At 43.5% G+C, this 26,148-nt stretch overlaps 1 protein-coding gene across 1 annotated transcript in view; it reads left to right on the top strand.

Moving 5' to 3' along the window:
* The first annotated feature begins 4,825 nt into the window (after positions 1-4,825).
* Positions 4,826-26,148, top strand: part of ca6 (carbonic anhydrase VI) — a 33,865-nt gene continuing 12,542 nt past the window's right edge. The window contains 5 exon segments of the mRNA XM_046344756.1: positions 4,826-5,030; positions 6,092-6,271; positions 6,689-6,837; positions 9,963-10,058; positions 25,438-25,504. Coding sequence (XP_046200712.1) covers positions 4,946-5,030; positions 6,092-6,271; positions 6,689-6,837; positions 9,963-10,058; positions 25,438-25,504 — 577 coding nt within the window. The 5' untranslated portion in view covers positions 4,826-4,945.

A 26,148-nucleotide genomic window follows, 5' to 3' on the forward strand; every position in this document is an offset into this window, starting at 1 on the left:
TGGTATAAAATACAGTATATACACGTGATATGAGTCATGTTAGATATGTAAACATTATTAAAGTGGCATTATTTAGAGTGGCATTGTTTAAAGTGACTAGTGATCCATTTATTAAAGTGGTCTCCATCTAGGCAAGCAGCTTCTCTGAGTTAGTGACGGCTGTTTAGCAGTCTGATGGCCTTGAGATTGGAGCTGTTTTTTCAGTCTCTCGGTCCCAGCTTTGATGCACCTGTAATGACCATCTGTATGGTAGCAGTGTGAACAGGCAGTGGCTCGGGTGGTTGATGTCCTTGATGGTCTTTTTCTGGGGCCTTCCTGTGACATCGGGTGGTGTATTATGATCCTAATCCATAATAGTAATAAATGTTTTGCCTTGTTGGTTAAAGAACTTGACCAGGACTGAATTCAATGTGACTACAATATTATTCTGTACATAGGTTCCGTCACAATTTCACACCATTTAACCAGCGATTGGTGAATTCAACAGCAAACTGAGAATAATCTACAGATGTAGGATCTTAATTTGAGCCAGTTTGCCACAGCATGAAAATAATCAGCAGTGTATCCTAGTGGTTAGAGCGTTGTTCTAGTAACCAGAAGGTTGCAAGTTCAAACCCCCGAGCTGACAAGGTACAAATCTGTCGTTCTGCCCCTGAACAGGCAGTTAACCCACTGTTCCTAGGCCGTCATTGAAAATAAGAATTTGTTCTTAACTGACTTGCCTGGTAAAATAAAGGTTTAAAAAAAAAAAAAATCCTGCAGCAACAGGAAATGTAAATTGTTATTATAACATTTTTGTAGGGGTTGATACATTTTTCTTAAGGGAAAATGAAGTCTGAAATGTCAAAGTAGAAATTACAAACTTTAGAAGTGTGTGGACACGCCTTCAAATGAGTGGATTCAGCTATTTCAGCCAAATGGTGAAGTCATTATTCATCACTGCAGAGAACAAGTTTCCACTCCTCCAGAGTCCAATGGTGGAGAGCTTCACACCACTGCTGGCAACGCTTGGCCTTGCACATGGTGATCTTAGGCATTGTGTGCGGGCTGCTCGGTCACGGAAACCCATTTCATGACGCTCCTGACGAACAAGTTCTTGTGCTGACGTTGCTTCCAGGGGCAGTCTGGAACTCTGTTGTGAGTGTTACAACCGAAGACAGGTGATTTTTATGCGCTTCAGCACTCGGTGGTCCCGTTCTGTGAGTTTGTGTGGTGTACCACTTCCCGGGCAGCTCTAGAAGGGCAGAAACCTGACGAACTGACTGGTTGGAAAGGTGGCATCCTATGACGGTGCCACATTGAAAGTCACTGAGCTCTTCAGTAAGGCCATTCTACTGTCAATGTTTGTCTATGGAGATTGCATGGCTCTGTTCTGTCAGCAACGGGTGTGGCTGAAATAGCCAAATCCACTCACTTGAATGGGTGTCCACATACTTTTGTATATAAAGTGCATTCAGGAAGTATTAAGACCCCTTCCCCTTTTCTACATTTAGTTACGTTACAGCCTTATTCTAAAATGGATTCAATAATTCCTTTCCCTCATCAATCTACACACAATTCCCCATAATGACAAAGTCAAAACAGATTCCTAGAAATGTTTGCAAGTTTATTAAGTGTTCAGACCCTTATATACCTTATTTACATAAATATTCAGACCCTTTGCGATGAAACTCGAAATTGAGCTCAGGTGCATCCTGTTTCCATTGATCATCCTTGAGATGTTTCTACAACTTGATTGGAGTCCACCTGTGGTAAATTCAATTGATTGGACATGATTTGGAAAGGCATACACCTGTCTATATAAGGTCCCACATGTCAGAGAAGAAACCAAGCAATGAGGTCAAAGTAATTGTCCATAGAGCTCCGAGACAGAGTTGTGTCGAGGCACAGATCTGGGGAAGTGTGCCAAAGAATATCTGCAGCATTGAAGGTCCCCAAGAACATAGTGACCTCCATCATTCTTAAATGGAAGAGGTTTGGAACGACCAAGAATCTTCCTAGAGCTGGCCGCCTGGTCAAACTGAGCAATTGGGGGAGAAGGGCCTTTTTACCAAAAGGCACCTAAAGACTCTCAGACCATTAGAAACAAGATTCTCTGGTCTGATGAAACTAAGTTTGAACTCTGTGGCCTGAATGCCAAGCGTCACGTCTGGAGGAAACCTGGCACCATCCCTACGGTGAAGCATGGTTGTGGCAGCATCATGCTGTTGGGATGTTTTTCAGCGGCAGAGACTGGGAGACTAGTCAGGATCAAGGGAAAGATGAACGGAGCAAAGTACAGAGAGATCCTTGATGAAAACCTGCTCCAGAGCGCTCAGGACCTCAGACTGGGGCGAAGGTTCACCTTCCAACAGGAAAACGTCCCTAAAAACACAGCCAAGACAACACGGGAGTGGCTTTGGGAGAAGTCTCAGTATGTCCTTGAGTGACCCAGCCAGAGCCCGGACTTGAACCCGATCGAACATATCTGAAGAGACCTGAAAATATCTGTGCAGCGACACTCCCCATCCAACTTGACCGAGCTTGAGAGGCTCTGCAGAGAAGAATGGGAGAAACTCCCCAAATACAGGTGTGCCAAGCTTGTAGCGTCATAGCCAAGAAGAGTCAATGCTGTAATCGCTGCCAAAGCTCGTTCTACAAAGTACTGAGTAAAGGATCAATGTAAATGTGATTTAGTATTCAGTATTTTTTTATTTTTTATTATTTTCAAACATTTCTAAAAAACTATTCTTTGCTTTGTCATTATGTGGTATTGTGATGTCATTATGGGGTATTGTGATGTCATTATGTGGTATTGTGATGTCATTATGGGGTATTGTGATGTCATTATGTGGTATTGTGTGTAGATTGATGAGGGGGGACAGACGATTTAATACATTTTAGAATATGGCTGTAGTTTAACTAAATTAGTCAAAAGTCAAGGGGTCTGAATACTTTCTGAATGCACTGTATAATGTATAAAGAGTGTGAACGTAAATACCATGAGGGATGACAAGAGAAAGTAAAGAAAAAAGCACACACGCACACGCACGCGCGCACACACACACACACACACACACACACACACACACACACACACACACACACACACACACACACACACACACACACACACACACACACACACACACACACACACACACACACACACACACACACACACACACACACACACACACACACACACACACACACACACACACACACACAGTGGCAGGGTAGCCTAGTGGTTAGAGCGTTGGACTAGTAACCGGAAGGTTGCAAGTTCAAACCACTGAGTTGACAAGGTACAAATCTGTCGTTCTGCCCCTGAACAGGCAGTTAATCCACTGTTCCTAGGCTGTCATTGAAAATAAGAATTTGTTCTTAACTGACTTGCTGGGTTAAATAAAGGTAAGATTCTTAAAACACACACACAGAGGAGGCTTGTGGTTAATTTGATTTTCTTCCAGGCAGTAGGGCCTGGTCAGGAGCATGTTGTAACAGGTGGTGCTCCCAGCAAATTATACCTGTTAGCCCTGTATTCAGACCCATCTGACGGTTGTTCTAATGTGCTGATGGGTGTAATGCATGAAACATCTGTTAGATGAGACTCATTGCTCTGTCTCAAATGCCAACCTATTCCCTATATAGTGCACTACATTGCTATGGGTTCTGGTCAAAAGTAGTGCACTAAGTAGGGAATAGGGTGCCATTTATGGACTCATCCACTCTCTGACAGGGTAACATCCCCTCTGGCACACATTATAGTGACAGATGACAACATGACTGTACTTGCAGGATGTTTCTGTGGAATTGATGATAGCAGGCTTGGCTTTCCTCATCGCTACGCCAGGCAGTGAAAAAAAGTATGTTGTGGGAAATTGAACAACATTTTCTAATACATTATTATCGTCAAGGGCAAGTTTGCCTCTCAAAATACTTGGTGAAGCACCTGTCAAATATTTCATAATTTTGTCTTCAAATTCAAGGTGAATTTATTACATATTCAAAAATGTATTAAATGATTAGAGATCAATATTACTGTTAGTGTTAAAAGTTCCATGTCCACCTATTTTCCCTATAAGCCCACATCTTGACACAATTATCATTATAACCACAACAATAAAACTATTTCTATCAATGTAAAATGTGTCTACAATATTATCTCAACACTTTTAATCAATAATATAAGCTAAATAAATGAACTGGTCTGTTTAGATTATGAACAAACGTAAACAAGAACCAGATGTGCTTGGACCACTTTCCCTTGATCATGATGGTCGTGACGCATCCAAATTCATCCTCAGTTTAAAAGAAACAATATTATTGACATTAAGTACAATTTACATCAAGAATAAACAACTGGACAACGAGGGAGCAACAAACATTCAAAACTAAAAAGAGCATTTCATGACATTTCATTCCATAGAACTCTCATGCTTCCCAAACAAAAAGATCCATGAGCCTACGTCAATATTTGTATACAATGAGTCACAATTGGGGAAGTGTGCTGTTACTTTGTTTTGTAAAACATTTTGGTAAAAGCTCAAGTAATCAATAGTCAACCAGAGGTTGGTGCTCTTGTGTAACACTGTGGTGAGCAGCGGAGAGCACTTAGCCCGGGGCGTTGCTTTCACAGACGTTTCAATACCTCCTTTCAGTTGGACAGAGAGAGAGAGAGATAGAGGGAGAGAGAGAGAGAGAGGGAGAGAGAGAGAGAGACAGAGAGAGAGAGAGAGAGAGAGAGAGAGAGAGAGAGAGAGAGAGAGAGAGAGAGAGAGGGAGAGAGAGAGAGAGAGAGAGACAGAGAGACAGAGACAGAGAGAGAGAGAGAGAGAGAGAGAGAGAGAGAGAGAGAGAGAGAGAGAGAGAGAGGAGAGAGCGAGAGAGAGAGAGAGAGAGAGAGAGAGAAGAGAGAAGCGAGGGACGTGTGTATGTGTGTGTCAAGAGGATTTCCATTGAAATGGAGTACTTCAGTCTTTTAGTTCATTTCATGTTGGTAAGCTTTGCCTCTGCTGGGATAGATGGAATACATTGGACATATACAGGTATGGATTAATTGATTACCTATTTCCTATTTCCGTTCTCCATTGTGTTTTTTTGGGGGGTGGGGGACTCCAAACCCCCCAGAAAAACACACTAAGTCTTGAACTCATTCTCAGATATTTAAATTTATTTTTCATGTCTTATTTGTAGAGATGATTAACTCTAGGATATTTTAAGTCTGGAAAAAAAGGATGAATATAAATAGTTGTAGTTTGCAATGTGTGTGGTATATGGTCAATATACCACGGCTAAGGGCTGTCCTTAGGCAAGACGCAACGCGGAGTGCCTGGACACAGACCTTAGCCGTGGTATATTGGCCATATATCATAGACCCCCGAGGTGCCTTATTGCTATTATAAACTGGTTACCAACGTAATTAAAGCAGTAAAAACAAATGTTTTGTCATACCGGTGGTATACTGTCTCATATACCACGGCTGTCAACCAATCAACATTCAGGGCTGGAACCACCCAGTTTATAATTGCTGTTTAAATCATATAGATCTACTGCTCACGATGACAAACAGGTGGCATGACGATTTGATTCCCAGTGTAGACTGTAGACGTATATGATTACAGCTAGGAACGATATCATTTGTGTTCGTTATCATAGTGTGTAATGTCTGAGCCTTTTCAAACAGCCATTTGGTTCGTTATCATAGTGTGTAATGTCTGAGCCTTTTCAGACAGCCATTTGTGTTCGTTATCATAGTGTGTAATGTCTGAGCCTTTTCAAACAGCCATTTGGTTCGTGACAGACGTACAGTTTACTGTAATACCTCTCTTACAAACCATCACTCAGACATTTGGCTTTAGAGGTTTTGTGGTTACATCAAGGTGCTGTGAAGGTAGAGGGAGAAACAGAGGAACTTTATACAGTAGTGTTCCGTTGGCTCCTTCTCTCCTCTGCGTGAACAAACTGGCCTCTGTGGGAATGTCTACTCGGGACTATAGTTGGGAGGCTTGGGGTCGCCAGTTTTTAGACATTGGGCCTAGTTCACATTGTTGTATTGTTCATGGTCGTCGTTATCATCCATCCATCCGCTCTGTTTCTCCTTCTTCAGAAGGGGCCCTGGACCAGGTGCACTGGGCGGAGGAGTATCCCGCGTGTGGCGGCCGCAGACAGTCCCCCATCGACATCCAACGGAGGAGCGTGCGCCACAACCCCCGCATGCTGCAGCTCGAGCTCACTGGATATGATGCTCAGAAGGGTAACTTCCTCATGAAAAACAACGGACACTCAGGTAAAAAAGTAGTGTGGGATGGTGTACCCCCCCCAAAAAAAAAACACCTGGAAATAATGTACAATTAAACCAACTTCATATCCCCTGGGAACTTTTTAACAGTGTTAGCTTTTACTGTTTTGTTATAGTGAATGAACAATGAACATTCAATACCATTGAAACATATTTTTTCAACAATAACATCTTAAACATTGTATCTAAATTAGTTAGTATTGGTCCCTTTAGCCTAATCTCAATGGGGACTAAGTTAACTTGGATAAAAGCATCTGTTAAATGGCATATATTAATTAATTAATTAAATGGCATATATTTATTTGTTAATTAATTAAATGGCATATATTTATTAATTAATTAATTAAATGGCATATATTTTAATATTATTGTAAATACTAAAATGTCTTGTTGTGTTGTGGACAGTTGAAATCGTCCTCCCTCCCAGCATGGTGATTACCAAGGGTCTCCCCGGGGGCTACACGGCCGTCCAGATGCATCTCCACTGGGGTGGCTGGGACCTGGAGGAGAGTGGGGCAGAGCACACCCTGGATGGCATCAGATACATGGCAGAGGTACGCTAGTGTTACAGGCTTGACTGGACCATAGTGGAACTAAGGCCATAACAGCAGCCTTTGTACCATCATGACACTCATTGCCACTCCTCGTCATGGCAACATCAAAAGGAGTTGACCTGATAGCACAAACAGTTCTGAGACCAGGCTACCTCTAACTCAACAGTGCATCGCCATTATAGCCATTCAACAGTCACAAGTCTAGCAGGGTAAATTTAGTCAATTATGATTTTATTTGATATTGATGTTCAAGGTCATTCGCAGTTGGGAGCTGAATTGCTGTGTAAATATTGTAGGCTGAACCAGCTGCACTACCCAGAAACAACACATCCCACTTTCAGTTTCTGAAGAATGTCAATACTACATTTTATTATCCATAAAACAATCCAGCAGTGCAAATGTTCAATATATATTTATTTACGTATCCAGTACCAGTCAAAAGTTTAGACAAACCGACTCATTCAAGAGCTTTTCTTTATTTTGACTATTTTCTACATTGTACAATAACAGTGAAGACATCAAAACTATGAAATAACACATATGGAATCATGTAGTAACCCCAAAACAATTCAACAAATAAAAATATATTTTAGATTCTTCAAAGTAGCCACCATTTTCCTTGATGACAGCTTTGCACACTCTTGGCATTCTCTCAACAAGCTTCATGAGGTAGTCAACTGGAATGCATTTCAATTAACAGGTGTGCCTTCTTAAAAGTTCATTTGTGGAATTTATGTACTTCTTAATGTGTTTGAGCCAATCAGTTGTGTTGTGACAAGGTAGGGGTGGTATACAAAAGATAGCTCTATTAGGTAAAGACCAAGTCCATATTATGGCAAGAACAGCTCAAATAAACAAAGAGAAACGACAGTCCATCATTATTTTCAGACCGTCAATTCGGAAAATTTTAAGAACTTTGAAAGTTTCTTCAAGTGCAGTCGCAAAAAACCATCAAGCACAATGATGAAAATGGTTCTCATGAGGACGGCCACAGGAAAGAAAGACGCAGAGTTACCTCTGCTGCAGAGGATAAGTTCATTAGAGTTAACTACACCTCAGATAGCAGCCAAAATAAATGCTTCACACAGCTCAAGTAACAGACACATCTCAACATCAATTGTTCAGAGGAGACTGCGTGAATCAGGCCTTTGTGGTCGAATTTCTGCAAAGAAACCACTACTAAAGAACACCAGTAAGAAGAAGAGACTCGCTTGGGCCAAGAAACTCGAGCAATGGACATTAGACCGAGGGAAATCTGTGCTGGAGTACTGCATCAGATGACCTGGCTGCCACAATCACCCGACCTCAACCTAATTGAGATGGTTTGGGATGAGTTGGACCGCCGAGTGAAGGAAAAGCAGCCAACAAGTGCTCAGCATACGAGGGAACTCCTTCAAGACTGTTGGAAAAGCATTCCAGGTGAAGCTGGTTGAGAGAATGCCAAGAGTTTGCAAAGCTATCATCAAGGCAAAGGGTGGCTACATTGAAGAATCTAAAATATCAAATATATTCAGATTTGTTTAACACTTTTTTGGTTACTACATGATTCCATATGTGTTATTGAATCGTTTTGATGTCTTCAATATTATTCTACAATGTAGAAAATAGTAAAATAAAGAAAACCCCTTGAATGAGTAGGTGTGTCCAAACCTTTGACTGGTACTGGATGTATATATTGATATATAGATATATGCTAGTAATATATACTATAATATATATTCTGCTGGACTATTTGTATGGATGACTGTTGTATGGATTATTTACATAATCCTCTTGGCTCCTGGAGGAACATAGGTTATGCACTAAAGTTATCCTCTTGGTTCCTGGAGGAACATAGGTTATGTACTAAAGTTATCCTCTTGGTTCCTGGAGGAACATAGGTTATGTACTAAAGTTATCCTCTTGGTTCCTGGAGGAACATAGGTTATGTACTAAAGTTATCCTTTTGGTTCCTGGAGGAACTTAGGTTATGTACTAAAGTTATCCTATTGGTTCCTGGAGGAACATAGGTTATGTACTAAAGTTATCCTCGTGGTTCACGGAGGAACATAGGGCCTGTACTAAAGTTATCCTCTTGGTTCCCAGAGGAACATAGGGCCTGTACTAAAGTTATCCTCTTGGTTCCCGGAGGAACATAGGGCCTGTACTAAGGTTATCCTCTTGGTTCCAGGAGGAACATAGGGCCTGTACTAAAGTTATCCTCTTGGTTCCCAGAGGAACATAGGGCCTGTACTAAAGTTATCTTCTTGGTTCCAGGAGAAACATAGGGCCTGTACTAAAGTTATCCTCTTGGTTCCTGGAGGAACATAGGGCCTGTACTAAAGTTATCCTCTTGGTTCCTGGAGGAACATAGGGCCTGTACTAAAGTTATCCTCTTGGTTCCCAGAGGAACATAGGGCCTGTACTAAAGTTATCCTCTTGGTTCCCGGAGGAACATAGGGCCTGTACTAAAGTTATCCTCTTGGTTCCTGGAGGAACATAGGGCCTGTACTAAAGTTATCCTCTTGGTTCCTGGAGGAACATAGGGCCTGTACTAAAGTTATCCTCTTGGTTCCCAGAGGAACATAGGGCCTGTACTAAAGTTATCATCTTGGTTCCCAGAGGAACATAGGGCCTGTACTAAAGTTATCCTCTTGGTTCCTGGAGGAACATAGGGCCTGTACTAAAGTTATCCTCTTGGTTCCTGGAGGAACATAGGGCCTGTACTAAAGTTATCCTCTTGGTTCCTGGAGGAACATAGGGCCTGTACTAAAGTTATCATCTTGGTTCCTGGAGGAACATAGGTTATGTACTAAAGTTATCCTCTTGGTTCCTGGAGGAACATAGGTTATGTACTAAAGTTATCCTCTTGGTTCCCAGAGGAACATAGGACCTGTACTAAAGATATCCTCTTGGTTCCTGGAGGAACATAGGGCCTGTACTAAAGTTATCCAATGTTGCCAGGCTTGCGCTGCTTTCTCACCCTCTAACAATAACAAGTGGATCCTCTTGAGTTGTTGATTGGATAAAGTACAGATTAGTTTGAGTCGCTGTACATATGGATGTTTACAAATTAAATTACTTCCAACCTGGTGTTTGACAACTGGATCAACTTTCAACTTACAATTTGTCCTCTGTGTTTGCAGCTCCACGTTGTCCATTATAACTCTGATAAGTACAAGAGCTTTCAAGAGGCCAGCGACAAGCCTGACGGACTGGCAGTTCTAGCCTTCTTCTACGAGGTGAGATCTGGAGACAGGATGTTCATCTTCCTGTTCTTATTTTACGTTCTTCTTGTGAATTCCAGTATATGAACTCGGAACAGATGACACATAGAACTGCTTTGTGGGTAACTGGCCCGGTGCCTCCTGGCCCGGTGCCCCCTGTCATAACATTTGATAGTATAATAGTATCGGACATCCTGCCTGCGCAGTTAATGGGCCCATTGATTGGGCGATTGCGTGCTGTTAGGCCCACAGAGGGAAAGTTGGCTTCTAGAGATAGGAACAAGTGGCAGCCAGCCAGCCAGTCACCCAGTCATTAATTCAGCCAGCCAACCAGTCAGCCAGTCAAACAATCAACCAGCCAGTCAGTTAGCCATTAATTCAGCCAGTCAGGCAGCCAACCAACCAGCCAGCTAGCCAGTCACCCAGTCATTCATTCAGCCAGCCAACCAGTCAGCCAGTCAAACCGTCAACTAGTCAGTCAGCCAGTCAGCCAGTCAGTTAGCCATTAATTCAGCCAGTCAGGCAGCCAGCCAGCTAGCCAGTCAGTTCCAACACTTTGCTGTGGGTTAGAGGTCATCGCTTAGGCAACGCTGCCACAGGGCACAGGCATCCTCCCCAGCTACCTAATGGACTGCAGCTGTGTAGCGGGTGTGTGTGTGCCGGTGTTCTATTGCCCTAGTACTGGTAGTCCTGCTTACTGAGACAATGCTCTAGTCACACATACAGCTGGAGTTTTCTCCCACCCCCAGCTCTCCTTTATGCCTTTTTATTTTATTTTAACTTTTTTTTAGGCGAGTATATTTAATCTTTTTTTGTTTTTCATTTAGACGTTAAAGAGAGGTGATGAGAGATACATGGAATGTGAAGAGACAAACATGGGAGTGTACTGACAAGTAGGAAATATGTGCTGCAAGCAACAGCAGTAATCCGCTAGACCAGTCCGACCCCAGCCACTGCTGATGTGCCTATTGCTCCACAGCCAACTGTCATTGTTACGGTCTCACACACATGAAACACAGCTGGACATGTCTATCACCTCTAGGTTCTCACCTGCTGTCTCCATGTTGCCAGTCTGTTTATCTCTCCTGTAGTCATGTTGCCAGTCTGTTTATCTCTCCTGTAGTCATGTTGCCAGTCTGTTTATCTCTCCTGTAGTCATGTTGCCAGTCTGTTTATCTCTCCTGTAGTCATGTTGCCAGTCTGTTTATCTCTCCTGTAGTCATGTTGCCAGTCTGTTTATCTCTCCTGTAGTCATGTTGCCAGTCTGTTTATCTCTCCTGTAGTCATGTTGCCAGTCTGTTTATCTCTCCTGTAGTCATGTTGCCAGTCTACCTCTCCTGTAGTCATGTTGCCAGTCTACCTCTCCTGTAGTCATGTTGCCAGTCTGTTTATCTCTCCTGTAGTCATGTTGCCAGTCTGTTTATCTCTCCTGTAGTCATGTTGCCAGTCTGCCTCTCCTGTAGTCATGTTGCCAGTCTGTTTATCTCTCCTGTAGTCATGTTGCCAGTCTGTTTATCTCTCCTGTAGTCATGTTGCCAGTCTATTTATCTCTCCTGTTGTCATGTTGCCAGTCTGTTTATCTCTCCTGTAGTCATGTTGCCAGTCTGTTTATCTCTCCTGTAGTCATGTTGCCAGTCTGTTTATCTCTCCTGTAGTCATGTTGCCAGTCTGTTTATCTCTCCTGTAGTCATGTTGCCAGTCTGTTTATCTCTCCTGTAGTCATGTTGCCAGTCTGTTTATCTCTCCTGTAGTCATGTTGCCAGTCTGTTTATCTCTCCTGTAGTCATATTGCCAGTCTGTTTATCTCTCCTGTAGTCATGTTGCCAGTCTGTTTATCTCTCCTGTAGTCATGTTGCCAGTCTGTTTATCTCTCCTGTAGTCATGTTGCCAGTCTACCTCTCCTGTAGTCATGTTGCCAGTCTACCTCTCCTGTAGTCATGTTGCCAGTCTACCTCTCCTGTAGTCATGTTGCCAGTCTACCTCTCCTGTAGTCATGTTGCCAGTCTGTTTATCTCTCCTGTAGTCATGTTGCCAGTCTGTTTATCTCTCCTGTAGTCATGTTGCCAGTCTGTTTATCTCTCCTGTAGTCATGTTGCCAGTCTGTTTATCTCTCCTGTAGTCATGTTGCCAGTCTGTTTATCTCTCCTGTAGTCATGTTGCCAGTCTGTTTATCTCTCCTGTAGTCATGTTGCCAGTCTGTTTATCTCTCCTGTAGTCATGTTGCCAGTCTGTTTATCTCTCCTGTAGTCATGTTGCCAGTCTGTTTATCTCTCCTGTAGTCATGTTGCCAGTCTGTTTATCTCTCCTGTAGTCATGTTGCCAGTCTGTTTATCTCTCCTGTAGTCATGTTGCCAGTCTGTTTATCTCTCCTGTAGTCATGTTGCCAGTCTGTTTATCTCTCCTGTAGTCATATTGCCAGTCTGTTTATCTCTCCTGTAGTCATGTTGCCAGTCTGTTTATCTCTCCTGTAGTCATGTTGCCAGTCTGTTTATCTCTCCTGTAGTCATGTTGCCAGTCTAGTCATGTTGCCAGTCTACCTCTCCTGTAGTCATGTTGCCAGTCTACCTCTCCTGTAGTCATGTTGCCAGTCTACCTCTCCTGTAGTCATGTTGCCAGTCTACCTCTCCTGTAGTCATGTTGCCAGTCTATCCATGTTGCCAGTCTGTTTATCTCTCCTGTAGTCATGTTGCCAGTCTGTTTATCTCTCCTGTAGTCATGTTGCCAGTCTGTTTATCTCTCCTGTAGTCATGTTGCCAGTCTGTTTATCTCTCCTGTAGTCATGTTGCCAGTCTGTTTATCTCTCCTGTAGTCATGTTGCCAGTCTGTTTATCTCTCTGTAGTCATGTTGTTGCTCTCCTGTAGTCTGTTTATCTCTCCTGTAGTCATGTTGCCAGTCTGTTCATGTTGCCAGTCTGTTTATCTCTCCTGTAGTCATGTTGCCAGTCTGTTTATCTCTCCTGTAGTCATGTTGCCAGTCTACCTCTCCTGTAGTCATGTTGCCAGTCTGTTTATCTCTCCTGTAGTCATGTTGCCAGTCTGTTTATCTCTCCTGTAGTCATGTTGCCAGTCTACCTCTCCTGTAGTCATGTTGCCAGTCTACCTCTCCTGTAGTCATGTTGCCAGTCTCTCTCCTGTAGTCATGTTGCCAGTCTACCTCTCCTGTAGTCATGTTGCCAGTCTACCTCTCCTGTAGTCATGTTGCCAGTCTATCTCTCCTGTAGTCATGTTGCCAGTCTACCTCTCCTGTAGTCATGTTGCCAGTCTACTCTCCTGTAGTCATGTTGCCAGTCTACCTCTCCTGTAGTCATGTTGCCAGTCTGTTTATCTCTCCTGTAGTCATGTTGCCAGTCTGTTTATCTCTCCTGTAGTCATGTTGCCAGTCTGTTTATCTCTCCTGTAGTCATGTTGCCAGTCTGTTTATCTCTCCTGTAGTCATGTTGCCAGTCTACCTCTCCTGTAGTCATGTTGCCAGTCTGTTTATCTCTCCTGTAGTCATGTTGCCAGTCTACCTCTCCTGTAGTCATGTTGCCAGTCTCTCTCCTGTAGTCATGTTGCCAGTCTGTAGTCATGTTGCCAGTCTACCTCTCCTGTAGTCATGTTGCCAGTCTGTTTATCTCTCCTGTAGTCATGTTGCCAGTCTACCTCTCCTGTAGTCATGTTGCCAGTCTACCTCTCCTGTCATGTTGCCAGTCTATCTCTCCTGTAGTCATGTTGCCAGTCTGTTTATCTCTCCTGTAGTCATGTTGCTCAGTCTGTTGCCAGTCTGTTTATCTCTCCTGTAGTCATGTTGCCAGTCTGTTTATCTCTCCTGTAGTCATGTTGCCAGTCTGTTTATCTCTCCTGTAGTCATGTTGCCAGTCTGTTTATCTCTCCTGTAGTCATGTTGCCAGTCTGTTTATCTCTCCTGTAGTCATGTTGCCAGTCTGTTTATCTCTCCTGTAGTCATGTTGCCAGTCTGTTTATCTCTCCTGTAGTCATGTTGCCAGTCTGTTTATCTCTCCTGTAGTCATGTTGCCAGTCTGTTTATCTCTCCTGTAGTCATGTTGCCAGTCTGTTTATCTCTCCTGTAGTCATGTTGCCAGTCTGTTTATCTCTCCTGTAGTCATGTTGCCAGTCTGTTTATCTCTCCTGTAGTCATGTTGCCAGTCTGTTTATCTCTCCTGTAGTCATGTTGCCAGTCTGTTTATCTCTCCTGTAGTCATGTTGCCAGTCTGTTTATCTCTCCTGTAGTCATGTTGCCAGTCTGTTTATCTCTCCTGTAGTCATGTTGCCAGTCTGTTTATCTCTCCTGTAGTCATGTTGCCAGTCTGTTTATCTCTCCTGTAGTCATGTTGCCAGTCTGTTTATCTCTCCTGTAGTCATGTTGCCAGTCTGTTTATCTCTCCTGTAGTCATGTTGCCAGTCTGTTTATCTCTCCTGTAGTCATGTTGCCAGTCTGTTTATCTCTCCTGTAGTCATGTTGCCAGTCTGTTTAGTCTCTCTCCTGTAGTCATGTTGCCAGTCTGTTTATCTCTCCTGTAGTCATGTTGCCAGTCTGTTTATCTCTCCTGTAGTCATGTTGCCAGTCTGTTTATCTCTCCTGTAGTCATGTTGCCAGTCTGTTTATCTCTCCTGTAGTCATGTTGCCAGTCTGTTTATCTCTCCTGTAGTCATGTTGCCAGTCTGTTTATCTCTCCTGTAGTCATGTTGCCAGTCTGTTTATCTCTCCTGTAGTCATGTTGCCAGTCTGTTTATCTCTCCTGTAGTCATGTTGCCAGTCTGTTTATCTCTCCTGTAGTCATGTTGCCAGTCTGTTTATCTCTCCTGTAGTCATGTTGCCAGTCTGTTTATCTCTCCTGTAGTCATGTTGCCAGTCTGTTTATCTCTCCTGTAGTCATGTTGCCAGTCTACCTCTCCTGTAGTCATGTTGCCAGTCTGTTTATCTCTCCTGTAGTCATGTTGCCAGTCTGTTTATCTCTCCTGTAGTCATGTTGCCAGTCTGTTTATCTCTCCTGTAGTCATGTTGCCAGTCTACCTCTCCTGTAGTCATGTTGCCAGTCTGTTTATCTCTCCTGTAGTCATGTTGCCAGTCTGTTTATCTCTCCTGTAGTCATGTTGCCAGTCTGTTTATCTCTCCTGTAGTCATGTTGCCAGTCTGTTTATCTCTCCTGTAGTCATGTTGCCAGTCTGTTTATCTCTCCTGTAGTCATGTTGCCAGTCTGTTTATCTCTCCTGTAGTCATGTTGCCAGTCTGTTTATCTCTCCTGTAGTCATGTTGCCAGTCTGTTTATCTCTCCTGTAGTCATGTTGCCAGTCTGTTTATCTCTCCTGTAGTCATGTTGCCAGTCTGTTTATCTCTCCTGTAGTCATGTTGCCAGTCTGTTTATCTCTCCTGTAGTCATGTTGCCAGTCTACCTCTCCTGTAGTCATGTTGCCAGTCTACCTCTCCTGTAGTCATGTTGCCAGTCTACCTCTCCTGTAGTCATGTTGCCAGTCTACCTCTCCTGTAGTCATGTTGCCAGTCTGTCATGTTGCCAGTCTGTTTATCTCTCCTGTAGTCATGTTGCCAGTCTGTTTATCTCTCCTGTAGTCATGTTGCCAGTCTGTTTATCTCTCCTGTAGTCATGTTGCCAGTCTGTTTATCTCTCCTGTAGTCATGTTGCCAGTCTGTTTATCTCTCCTGTAGTCATGTTGCCAGTCTGTTTATCTCTCCTGTAGTCATGTTGCCAGTCTGTTTATCTCTCCTGTAGTCATGTTGCCAGTCTGTTTATCTCTCCTGTAGTCATGTTGCCAGTCTGTTTATCTCTCCTGTAGTCATGTTGCCAGTCTGTTTATCTCTCCTGTAGTCATGTTGCCAGTCTGTTTATCTCTCCTGTAGTCATGTTGCCAGTCTGTTTATCTCTCCTGTAGTCATGTTGCCAGTCTACCTCTCCTGTAGTCATGTTGCCAGTCTACCTCTCCTGTAGTCATGTTGCCAGTCTGTTTATCTCTCCTGTAGTCATGTTGCCAGTCTACCTCTCCTGTAGTCATGTTGCCAGTCTGTTTATCTCTCCTGTAGTCATGTTGCCAGTCTGTTTATCTCTCCTGTAGTCATGTTGCCAGTCTGTTTATCTCTCCTGTAGTCATGTTGCCAGTCTGTTTATCTCTCCTGTAGTCATGTTGCCAGTCTGTTTATCTCTCCTGTAGTCATGTTGCCAGTCTGTTTATCTCTCCTGTAGTCATGTTGCCAGTCTACCATCTCCTCTCCTGTAGTCATGTTGCCAGTCTGTTTATCTCTCCTGTAGTCATGTTGCCAGTCATGTTTCTGTTTATCTCTCCTGTAGTCATGTTGCCAGTCTGTTTATCTCTCCTGTAGTCATGTTGCCAGTCTGTTTATCTCTCCTGTAGTCATGTTGCCAGTCTGTTTATCTCTCCTGTAGTCATGTTGCCAGTCTGTTTATCTCTCCTGTAGTCATGTTGCCAGTCTGTTTATCTCTCCTGTAGTCATGTTGCCAGTCTGTTTATCTCTCCTGTAGTCATGTTGCCAGTCTGTTTATCTCTCCTGTAGTCATGTTGCCAGTCTGTTTATCTCTCCTGTAGTCATGTTGCCAGTCTACCTCTCCTGTAGTCATGTTGCCAGTCTACCTCTCCTGTAGTCATGTTGCCAGTCTACCTCTCCTGTAGTCATGTTGCCAGTCTACCTCTCCTGTAGTCATGTTGCCAGTCTGTTTATCTCTCCTGTAGTCATGTTGCCAGTCTGTTTATCTCTCCTGTAGTCATGTTGCCAGTCTGTTTATCTCTCCTGTAGTCATGTTGCCAGTCTGTTTATCTCTCCTGTAGTCATGTTGCCAGTCTACCTCTCCTGTAGTCATGTTGCCAGTCTGTTTATCTCTCCTGTAGTCATGTTGCCAGTCTGTTTATCTCTCCTGTAGTCATGTTGCCAGTCTGTTTATCTCTCCTGTAGTCATGTTGCCAGTCTGTTTATCTCTCCTGTAGTCATGTTGCCAGTCTACCTCTCTTGTAGTCATGTTGCCAGTCTGTTTATCTCTCCTGTAGTCATGTTGCCAGTCTGTTTATCTCTCCTGTAGTCATGTTGCCAGTCTACCTCTCTTGTAGTCATGTTGCCAGTCTGTTTATCTCTCCTGTAGTCATGTTGCCAGTCTGTTTATCTCTCCTGTAGTCATGTTGCCAGTCTACCTCTCCTGTAGTCATGTTGCCAGTCTACCTCTCCTGTAGTCATGTTGCCAGTCTACCTCTCCTGTAGTCATGTTGCCAGTCTACCTCTCCTGTAGTCATGTTGCCAGTCTACCTCTCCTGTAGTCATGTTGCCAGTCTGTTTATCTCTCCTGTAGTCATGTTGCCAGTCTACCTCTCCTGTAGTCATGTTGCCAGTCTACCTCTCCTGTAGTCATGTTGCCAGTCTGTTTATCTCTCCTGTAGTCATGTTGCCAGTCTGTTTATCTCTCCTGTAGTCATGTTGCCAGTCTGTTTATCTCTCCTGTAGTCATGTTGCCAGTCTGTTTATCTCTCCTGTAGTCATGTTGCCAGTCTACCTCTCTTGTAGTCATGTTGCCAGTCTGTTTATCTCTCCTGTAGTCATGTTGCCAGTCTACCTCTCCTGTAGTCATGTTGCCAGTCTACCTCTCCTGTAGTCATGTTGCCAGTCTACCTCTCCTGTAGTCATGTTGCCAGTCTACCTCTCCTGTAGTCATGTTGCCAGTCTGTTTATCTCTCCTGTAGTCATGTTGCCAGTCTACCTCTCCTGTAGTCATGTTGCCAGTCTACCTCTCCTGTAGTCATGTTGCCAGTCTACCTCTCCTGTAGTCATGTTGCCAGTCTGTTTATCTCTCCTGTAGTCATGTTGCCAGTCTGTTTATCTCTCCTGTAGTCATATTGCCAGTCTACCTCTCCTGTAGTCATGTTGCCAGTCTGTTTATCTCTCCTGTAGTCATGTTGCCAGTCTGTTTATCTCTCCTGTAGTCATGTTGCCAGTCTGTTTATCTCTCCTGTAGTCATGTTGCCAGTCTATTTATCTCTCCTGTTGTCATGTTGCCAGTCTGTTTATCTCTCTTGTAGTCATGTTGCCAGTCTGTTTATCTCTCCTGTAGTCATGTTGCCAGTCTGTTTATCTCTCCTGTAGTCATGTTGCCAGTCTACCTCTCTTGTAGTCATGTTGCCAGTCTGTTTATCTCTCCTGTTCATGTTGCCAGTCTGTTCTCTCTCCTGTAGTCATGTTGCCAGTCTGTTTATCTCTCCTGTAGTCATGTTGCCAGTCTACCTCTCCTGTAGTCATGTTGCCAGTCTACCTCTCCTGTAGTCATGTTGCCAGTCTACCTCTCCCATGTTGCCAGTCATGTTGCCAGTCTACCTCTCCTGTAGTCATGTTGCCAGTCTGTTTACCTCTCCTGTAGTCATGTTGCCAGTCTGTTTATCTCTCCTGTAGTCATGTTGCCAGTCTGTTTATCTCTCCTGTAGTCATGTTGCCAGTCTGTTTACCTCTCCTGTAGTCATGTTGCCAGTCTGTTTATCTCTCCTGTAGTCATGTTGCCAGTCTGTTTATCTCTCCTGTAGTCATGTTGCCAGTCTGTTTATCTCTCCTGTAGTCATGTTGCCAGTCTGTTTATCTCTCCTGTAGTCATGTTGCCAGTCTACCTCTCCTGTAGTCATGTTGCCAGTCTGTTTATCTCTCCTGTAGTCATGTTGCCAGTCTGTTTATCTCTCCTGTAGTCATGTTGCCAGTCTGTTTATCTCTCCTGTAGTCATGTTGCCAGTCTGTTTATCTCTCCTGTAGTCATGTTGCCAGTCTACCTCTCCTGTAGTCATGTTGCCAGTCTGTTTACCTCTCCTGTAGTCATGTTGCCAGTCTTTATCTCTCCTGTAGTCATGTTGCCAGTCTGTTTATCTCTCCTGTAGTCATGTTGCCAGTCTGTTTATCTCTCCTGTAGTCATGTTGCCAGTCTGTTTATCTCTCCTGTAGTCATGTTGCCAGTCTGTTTATCTCTCCTGTAGTCATGTTGCCATCTGTCTCTGTAGTCATGTTGCCAGTCTGTTTATCTCTCCTGTAGTCATGTTGCCAGTCTGTTTATCTCTCCTGTAGTCATGTTGCCAGTCTGTTTATCTCTCCTGTAGTCATGTTGCCAGTCTGTTTATCTCTCCTGTAGTCATGTTGCCAGTCTGTTTATCTCTCCTGTTCATGTTGCCAGTCTGTTTATCTCTCCTGTAGTCATGTTGCCAGTCTGTTTATCTCTCCTGTAGTCATGTTGCCAGTCTGTTTATCTCTCCTGTAGTCATGTTGCCAGTCTGTTTATCTCTCCTGTAGTCATGTTGCCAGTCTGTTTATCTCTCCTGTAGTCATGTTGCCAGTCTGTTTATCTCTCCTGTAGTCATGTTGCCAGTCTGTTTATCTCTCCTGTAGTCATGTTGCCAGTCTGTTTATCTCTCCTGTAGTCATGTTGCCAGTCTGTTTATCTCTCCTGTAGTCATGTTGCCAGTCTGTTTATCTCTCCTGTAGTCATGTTGCTCTGTTTATCTCTCCTGTAGTCATGTTGCCAGTCTGTTTATCTCTCCTGTAGTCATGTTGCCAGTCTGTTTATCTCTCCTGTAGTCATGTTGCCAGTCTGTTTATCTCTCCTGTAGTCATGTTGCCAGTCTGTTTATCTCTCCTGTAGTCATGTTGCCAGTCTGTTTATCTCTCCTGTAGTCATGTTGCCAGTCTGTTTATCTCTCCTGTAGTCATGTTGCCAGTCATGTTGCCATCTCTCCTGTAGTCATGTTGCCAGTCTACCTCTCCTGTAGTCATGTTGCCAGTCTGTTTATCTCTCCTGTAGTCATGTTGCCAGTCTACTCTCCTGTAGTCATGTTGCCAGTCTACCTCTCCTGTAGTCATGTTGCCAGTCTGTTTATGTTGCCAGTCTCCTCTCCTGTAGTCATGTTGCCAGTCTGTTTGTTGCCAGTCTCTCCTGTAGTCATGTTGCCAGTCTGTTTATCTCTCCTGTAGTCATGTTGCCAGTCTGTTTTATCTCTCCTGTAGTCATGTTGCCAGTCTACTCTCTGTAGTCATGTTGCCAGTCTGTTTATCTCTCCTGTAGTCATGTTGCCAGTCTGTTTATCTCTCCTGTAGTCATGTTGCCAGTCTGTTTATCTCTCCTGTAGTCATGTTGCCAGTCTGTTTATCTCTCCTGTAGTCATGTTGTTGCCAGTCTGTTTATCTCTCCTGTAGTCATGTTGCCAGTCTGTTTATCTCTCCTGTAGTCATGTTGCCAGTCTGTTTATCTCTCCTGTAGTCATGTTGCCAGTCTGTTTATCTCTCCTGTAGTCATGTTGCCAGTCTGTTTATCTCTCCTGTAGTCATGTTGCCAGTCTGTTTATCTCTCCTGTTCATGTTGCCAGTCTCTCTCCTGTAGTCATGTTGCCAGTCTGTTTATCTCTCCTGTAGTCATGTTGCCAGTCTGTTTATCTCTCCTGTTGTCATGTTGCCAGTCTGTTTATCTCTCCTGTAGTCATGTTGCCAGTCTGTTTATCTCTCCTGTAGTCATGTTGCCAGTCTGTTTATCTCTCCTGTAGTCATGTTGCCAGTCTGTTTATCTCTCCTGTAGTCATGTTGCCAGTCTGTTTATCTCTCCTGTAGTCATGTTGCCAGTCTGTTTATCTCTCCTGTAGTCATGTTGCCAGTCTGTTTATCTCTCCTGTAGTCATGTTGCCAGTCTGTTTATCTCTCCTGTAGTCATGTTGCCAGTCTGTTTATCTCTCCTGTAGTCATGTTGCCAGTCTGTTTATCTCTCCTGTAGTCATGTTGCCAGTCTGTTTATCTCTCCTGTAGTCATGTTGCCAGTCTGTTTATCTCTCCTGTAGTCATGTTTAGTCTCTCTCCTGTAGTCATGTTGCCAGTCTGTTTATCTCTCCTGTAGTCATGTTGCCAGTCTGTTTATCTCTCCTGTTTAGTCATGTTGCCAGTCTGTTTATCTCTCCTGTAGTCATGTTGCCAGTCTGTTTATCTCTCCTGTAGTCATGTTGCCAGTCTGTTTATCTCTCCTGTAGTCATGTTGCCAGTCTGTTTATCTCTCCTGTAGTCATGTTGCCAGTCTGTTTATCTCTCCTGTAGTCATGTTGCCAGTCTGTTTATCTCTCCTGTAGTCATGTTGCCAGTCTGTTTATCTCTCCTGTAGTCATGTTGCCAGTCTGTTTATCTCTCCTGTAGTCATGTTGCCAGTCTGTTTATCTCTCCTGTAGTCATGTTGCCAGTCTGTTTATCTCTCCTGTAGTCATGTTGCCAGTCTGTTTATCTCTCCTGTAGTCATGTTGCCAGTCTGTTTATCTCTCCTGTAGTCATGTTGCCAGTCTGTTTATCTCTCCTGTAGTCATGTTGCCAGTCTGTTTATCTCTCCTGTAGTCATGTTGCCAGTCTGTTTATCTCTCCTGTAGTCATGTTGCCAGTCTGTTTATCTCTCCTGTAGTCATGTTGCCAGTCTGTTTATCTCTCCTGTAGTCATGTTGCCAGTCTGTTTATCTCTCCTGTAGTCATGTTGCCAGTCTGTTTATCTCTCCTGTAGTCATGTTGCCAGTCTGTTTATCTCTCCTGTAGTCATGTTGCCAGTCTGTTTATCTCTCCTGTAGTCATGTTGCCAGTCTGTTTATCTCTCCTGTAGTCATGTTGCCAGTCTGTTTATCTCTCCTGTAGTCATGTTGCCAGTCTGTTTATCTCTCCTGTAGTCATGTTGCCAGTCTGTTTATCTCTCCTGTAGTCATGTTGCCAGTCTACCTCTCCTGTAGTCATGTTGCCAGTCTCTCCTGTAGTCATGTTGCCAGTCTGTTTATCTCTCCTGTAGTCATGTTGCCAGTCTGTTTATCTCTCCTGTAGTCATGTTGCCAGTCTGTTTATCTCTCCTGTAGTCATGTTGCCAGTCTGTTTATCTCTCCTGTAGTCATGTTGCCAGTCTGTTTATCTCTCCTGTAGTCATGTTGCCAGTCTGTTTATCTCTCCTGTAGTCATGTTGCCAGTCTGTTTATCTCTCCTGTAGTCATGTTGCCAGTCTGTTTATCTCTCCTGTAGTCATGTTGCCAGTCTGTTTATCTCTCCTGTAGTCATGTTGCCAGTCTGTTTATCTCTCCTGTAGTCATGTTGCCAGTCTGTTTATCTCTCCTGTAGTCATGTTGCCAGTCTGTTTATCTCTCCTGTAGTCATGTTGCCCAGTCTGTTTATCTCTCCTGTAGTCATGTTGCCAGTCTGTTTATCTCTCCTGTAGTCATGTTGCCAGTCTGTTTATCTCTCCTGTAGTCATGTTGCCAGTCTGTTTATCTCTCCTGTAGTCATGTTGCCAGTCTGTTTATCTCTCCTGTAGTCATGTTGCCAGTCTGTTTATCTCTCCTGTAGTCATGTTGCCAGTCTGTTTATCTCTCCTGTAGTCATGTTGCCAGTCTGTTTATCTCTCCTGTAGTCATGTTGCCAGTCTGTTTATCTCTCCTGTAGTCATGTTGCCAGTCTGTTTATCTCTCCTGTAGTCATGTTGCCAGTCTATCTCTCCTGTAGTCATGTTGCCAGTCTGTTTATCTCTCCTGTAGTCATGTTGCCAGTCTGTTTATCTCTCCTGTAGTCATGTTGCCAGTCTGTTTATCTCTCCTGTAGTCATGTTGCCAGTCTGTTTATCTCTCCTGTAGTCATGTTGCCAGTCTGTTTATCCATGTTGCCAGTCTGTTTATCTCTCCTGTAGTCATGTTGCCAGTCTGTTTATCTCTCCTGTAGTCATGTTGCCAGTCTGTTTATCCAGTCTCCTCCTAGTCATGTTGCCAGTCTGTTTATCTCTCCTGTAGTCATGTTGCCAGTCTGTTTATCTCTCCTGTAGTCATGTTGCCAGTCTGTTTATCTCTCCTGTAGTCATGTTGCCAGTCTGTTTATCTCTCCTGTAGTCATGTTGCCAGTCTACCTCTCCTGTAGTCATGTTGCCAGTCTGTTTATCTCTCCTGTAGTCATGTTGCCAGTCTGTTTATCTCTCCTGTAGTCATGTTGCCAGTCTGTTTATCTCTCTTGTAGTCATGTTGCCAGTCTGTTTATCTCTCCTGTAGTCATGTTGCCAGTCTGTTTATCTCTCCTGTAGTCATGTTGCCAGTCTGTTTATCTCTCCTGTGCCAGTCTGTTTATCTCTCCTGTAGTCATGTTGCCAGTCTGTTCTATCTATCCAGTCTGTTTATCCTCCTGTAGTCATGTTGCCAGTCTGTTTATCTCTCCTGTAGTCATGTTGCCAGTCTGTTTATCTCTCCTGTAGTCATGTTGCCAGTCTGTTTATCTCTCCTGTAGTCATGTTGCCAGTCTGTTTATCTCTCCTGTAGTCATGTTGCCAGTCTGTTTATCTCTCCTGTAGTCATGTTGCCAGTCTACCTCTCTTGTAGTCATGTTGCCAGTCTGTTTATCTCTCCTGTAGTCATGTTGCCAGTCTACCTCTCCTGTAGTCATGTTGCCAGTCTACCTCTCCTGTAGTCATGTTGCCAGTCTACCTCTCCTGTAGTCATGTTGCCAGTCTACCTCTCCTGTAGTCATGTTGCCAGTCTACCTCTCCTGTAGTCATGTTGCCAGTCTGTTTATCTCTCCTGTAGTCATGTTGCCAGTCTACCTCTCCTGTAGTCATGTTGCCAGTCTACCTCTCCTGTAGTCATGTTGCCAGTCTACCTCTCCTGTAGTCATGTTGCCAGTCTGTTTATCTCTCCTGTAGTCATGTTGCCAGTCTGTTTATCTCTCCTGTAGTCATGTTGCCAGTCTGTTTATCTCTCCTGTAGTCATGTTGCCAGTCTGTTTATCTCTCCTGTAGTCATGTTGCCAGTCTGTTTATCTCTCCTGTAGTCATGTTGCCAGTCTACCTCTCCTGTAGTCATGTTGCCAGTCTGTTTATCTCTCCTGTAGTCATGTTGCCAGTCTGTTTATCTCTCCTGTAGTCATGTTGCCAGTCTGTTTATCTCTCCTGTAGTCATGTTGCCAGTCTGTTTATCTCTCCTGTAGTCATGTTGCCAGTCTGTTTCTGTTTCAGCCAACGTGTGGTTGTTTTGCCAGTTCTGTTCTTCCATAATGAATGCGTGGCCATGCACAACACCATCATTAAGTTTGCAAACAACATGACAGGGTTTTGCCTGATCACCGACAAGGATGAAGCAGCCTACAGGGAGAAAGTCAGAGACCTGGCAGTGTGGTGCCAGGATAACAATCTATCCCTCAACGTCAGCAAGACAGAAGAGCTGATCGTGGACTACAGGAAATGGAGGGCTGAGTACACCCTCATCCACATCTACAGGGCTGTTGTGGAGCAGGTCGAGAGCTTCAAGTTCCTCGGTGACCACATTACTGAGGAACTATCGTGGTCCACAGACCAACACAGGCATGAAGAGGGCATGACAATGACTCTTCCCCCTCAGCAGGCTGAAACGATTTGGCATGGGCCCTCTGATCTTTGAAAAAGTTCTCCAGCTGCACCACTGAGAGCATCTTGACTGGCTGCATCACTGCTTAGTATAGCAATTGCTTGGCACCCGACCGCAATGCGCTACAGAGGGTAGCACGTATGGCCCGGTACGTCAGTGGTACAGAGTTCCCTACCATCCAGGACCTCTATACCAGGCGGTGTCAGAGGAAGGCCATATAAATTGTCAAAGACTCCGGCCACCCAAGTCATAGGCTGTTCTCTCTGCTACCGCACGGCAACCGGTAATGATGCACCAAGTCTGGAACCAACTGTACCCTGAAACAGCTTCGACCCACAATCTATAAGACTGCTAAATAGTTGACTCACATACACTGCTACTGTTTATTATATATCCTGTTACCTAGTCACTTCATCCCTATCTATATGTACATATCTACCTCAATGACCTCCTATCCCTGCACATGGACTCAGTACTGGTACCCCGTGTATATAGCCAAGTTATCATTTCTCATTGTGTATTTATTGTATATAGACAAGTTATCATTTCTCATTGTGTATTTATTGTAGATAGCCAAGTTATCATTTCTCATTGTGTATTTATCCTTGTGTAATTATTTTCCTATTTATTCTTCATGTTATTATTAAAAAATCTTCTACTCTTTCTTATTTTTTCCCTCTCTCCTCATTGTTGGGAAGGGCCCATCACTAAGCATTTCACTGTTATATTAATCTACACCTGTTGTTTACGAAGCATGTGACAAAAAAACAAACATTTTATTTGACATTTTATTTTACATAAAACCTTTAGCCAGTTAGTTTGATTGACATTTTTGAGAACTGCTACTACCGGCGATTTCATCAACAACCTAACTCATTCTCTCGTTGTTGTCTAGTTGCAGTCAGGCCGGGTTTCTTCTTTTAGCCAGTGTGGTTGTTTTTGCCTCATTTTGGCAAGGAGACCATGTAGCCTAGGAATGCAGAATCCATCACTTACCTGTTCGTAGGTTTGATTGTGTTTTTGTCCGTTACAGGACGGACATTTTGAGAACACCTACTACAGCGATTTCATCAGCAACCTGGGAAAAGTCAAGTACGCAGGTGATTTTGGTTTTCTTTGGAATATAACTGAATCTATCTACAATAATAACGGTATTACTGAATCTATCTACAATAACAACAGTATTACTGAATCTATCTACAATAATAACAGTTGTAACGGCGTTCTTCGTTTGTTGAAAGAGAGTCGGACCGAAATGCAGGGTGGTGGTTACTCATGTCTTTAATGAATGAATCGCGGTACATGAAATAACTGATACAAATGCAAAACAACAAACGGAACGTGAAACCTAATTACAGCCTATCTGGTGAAACTACACAGAGACAGGAACAATCACCCACGAAATACAAAGTGAAACTAGGCTACCTAAATACGGTTCCCAATCAGAGACAACGAGAATCACCTGACTCTGATTGAGAACCGCCTCAGGCAGCCAAGCCTAACACCCCTACTCAGCCGCAATCCCAATAACTACAAAACCCCAATACAAAATACAACAAAATAAACCCATGTCACACCCTGGCCTGACCAAATAATAAACAAAAACACAAAATACTAAGACCAAGGCATAACAACAGTATTACTGAATCTATCTACATTAATAACAGTATTACTGAATCTATTTACATTAATAACAGTATTACTGAATCTACCTACATTAACAACAGTATTACTGAATCTACCT

Source organism: Oncorhynchus gorbuscha, linkage group LG03 (genome assembly GCF_021184085.1).
Source record: "Oncorhynchus gorbuscha isolate QuinsamMale2020 ecotype Even-year linkage group LG03, OgorEven_v1.0, whole genome shotgun sequence".
Classification (NCBI taxonomy): domain Eukaryota; kingdom Metazoa; phylum Chordata; class Actinopteri; order Salmoniformes; family Salmonidae; genus Oncorhynchus; species Oncorhynchus gorbuscha.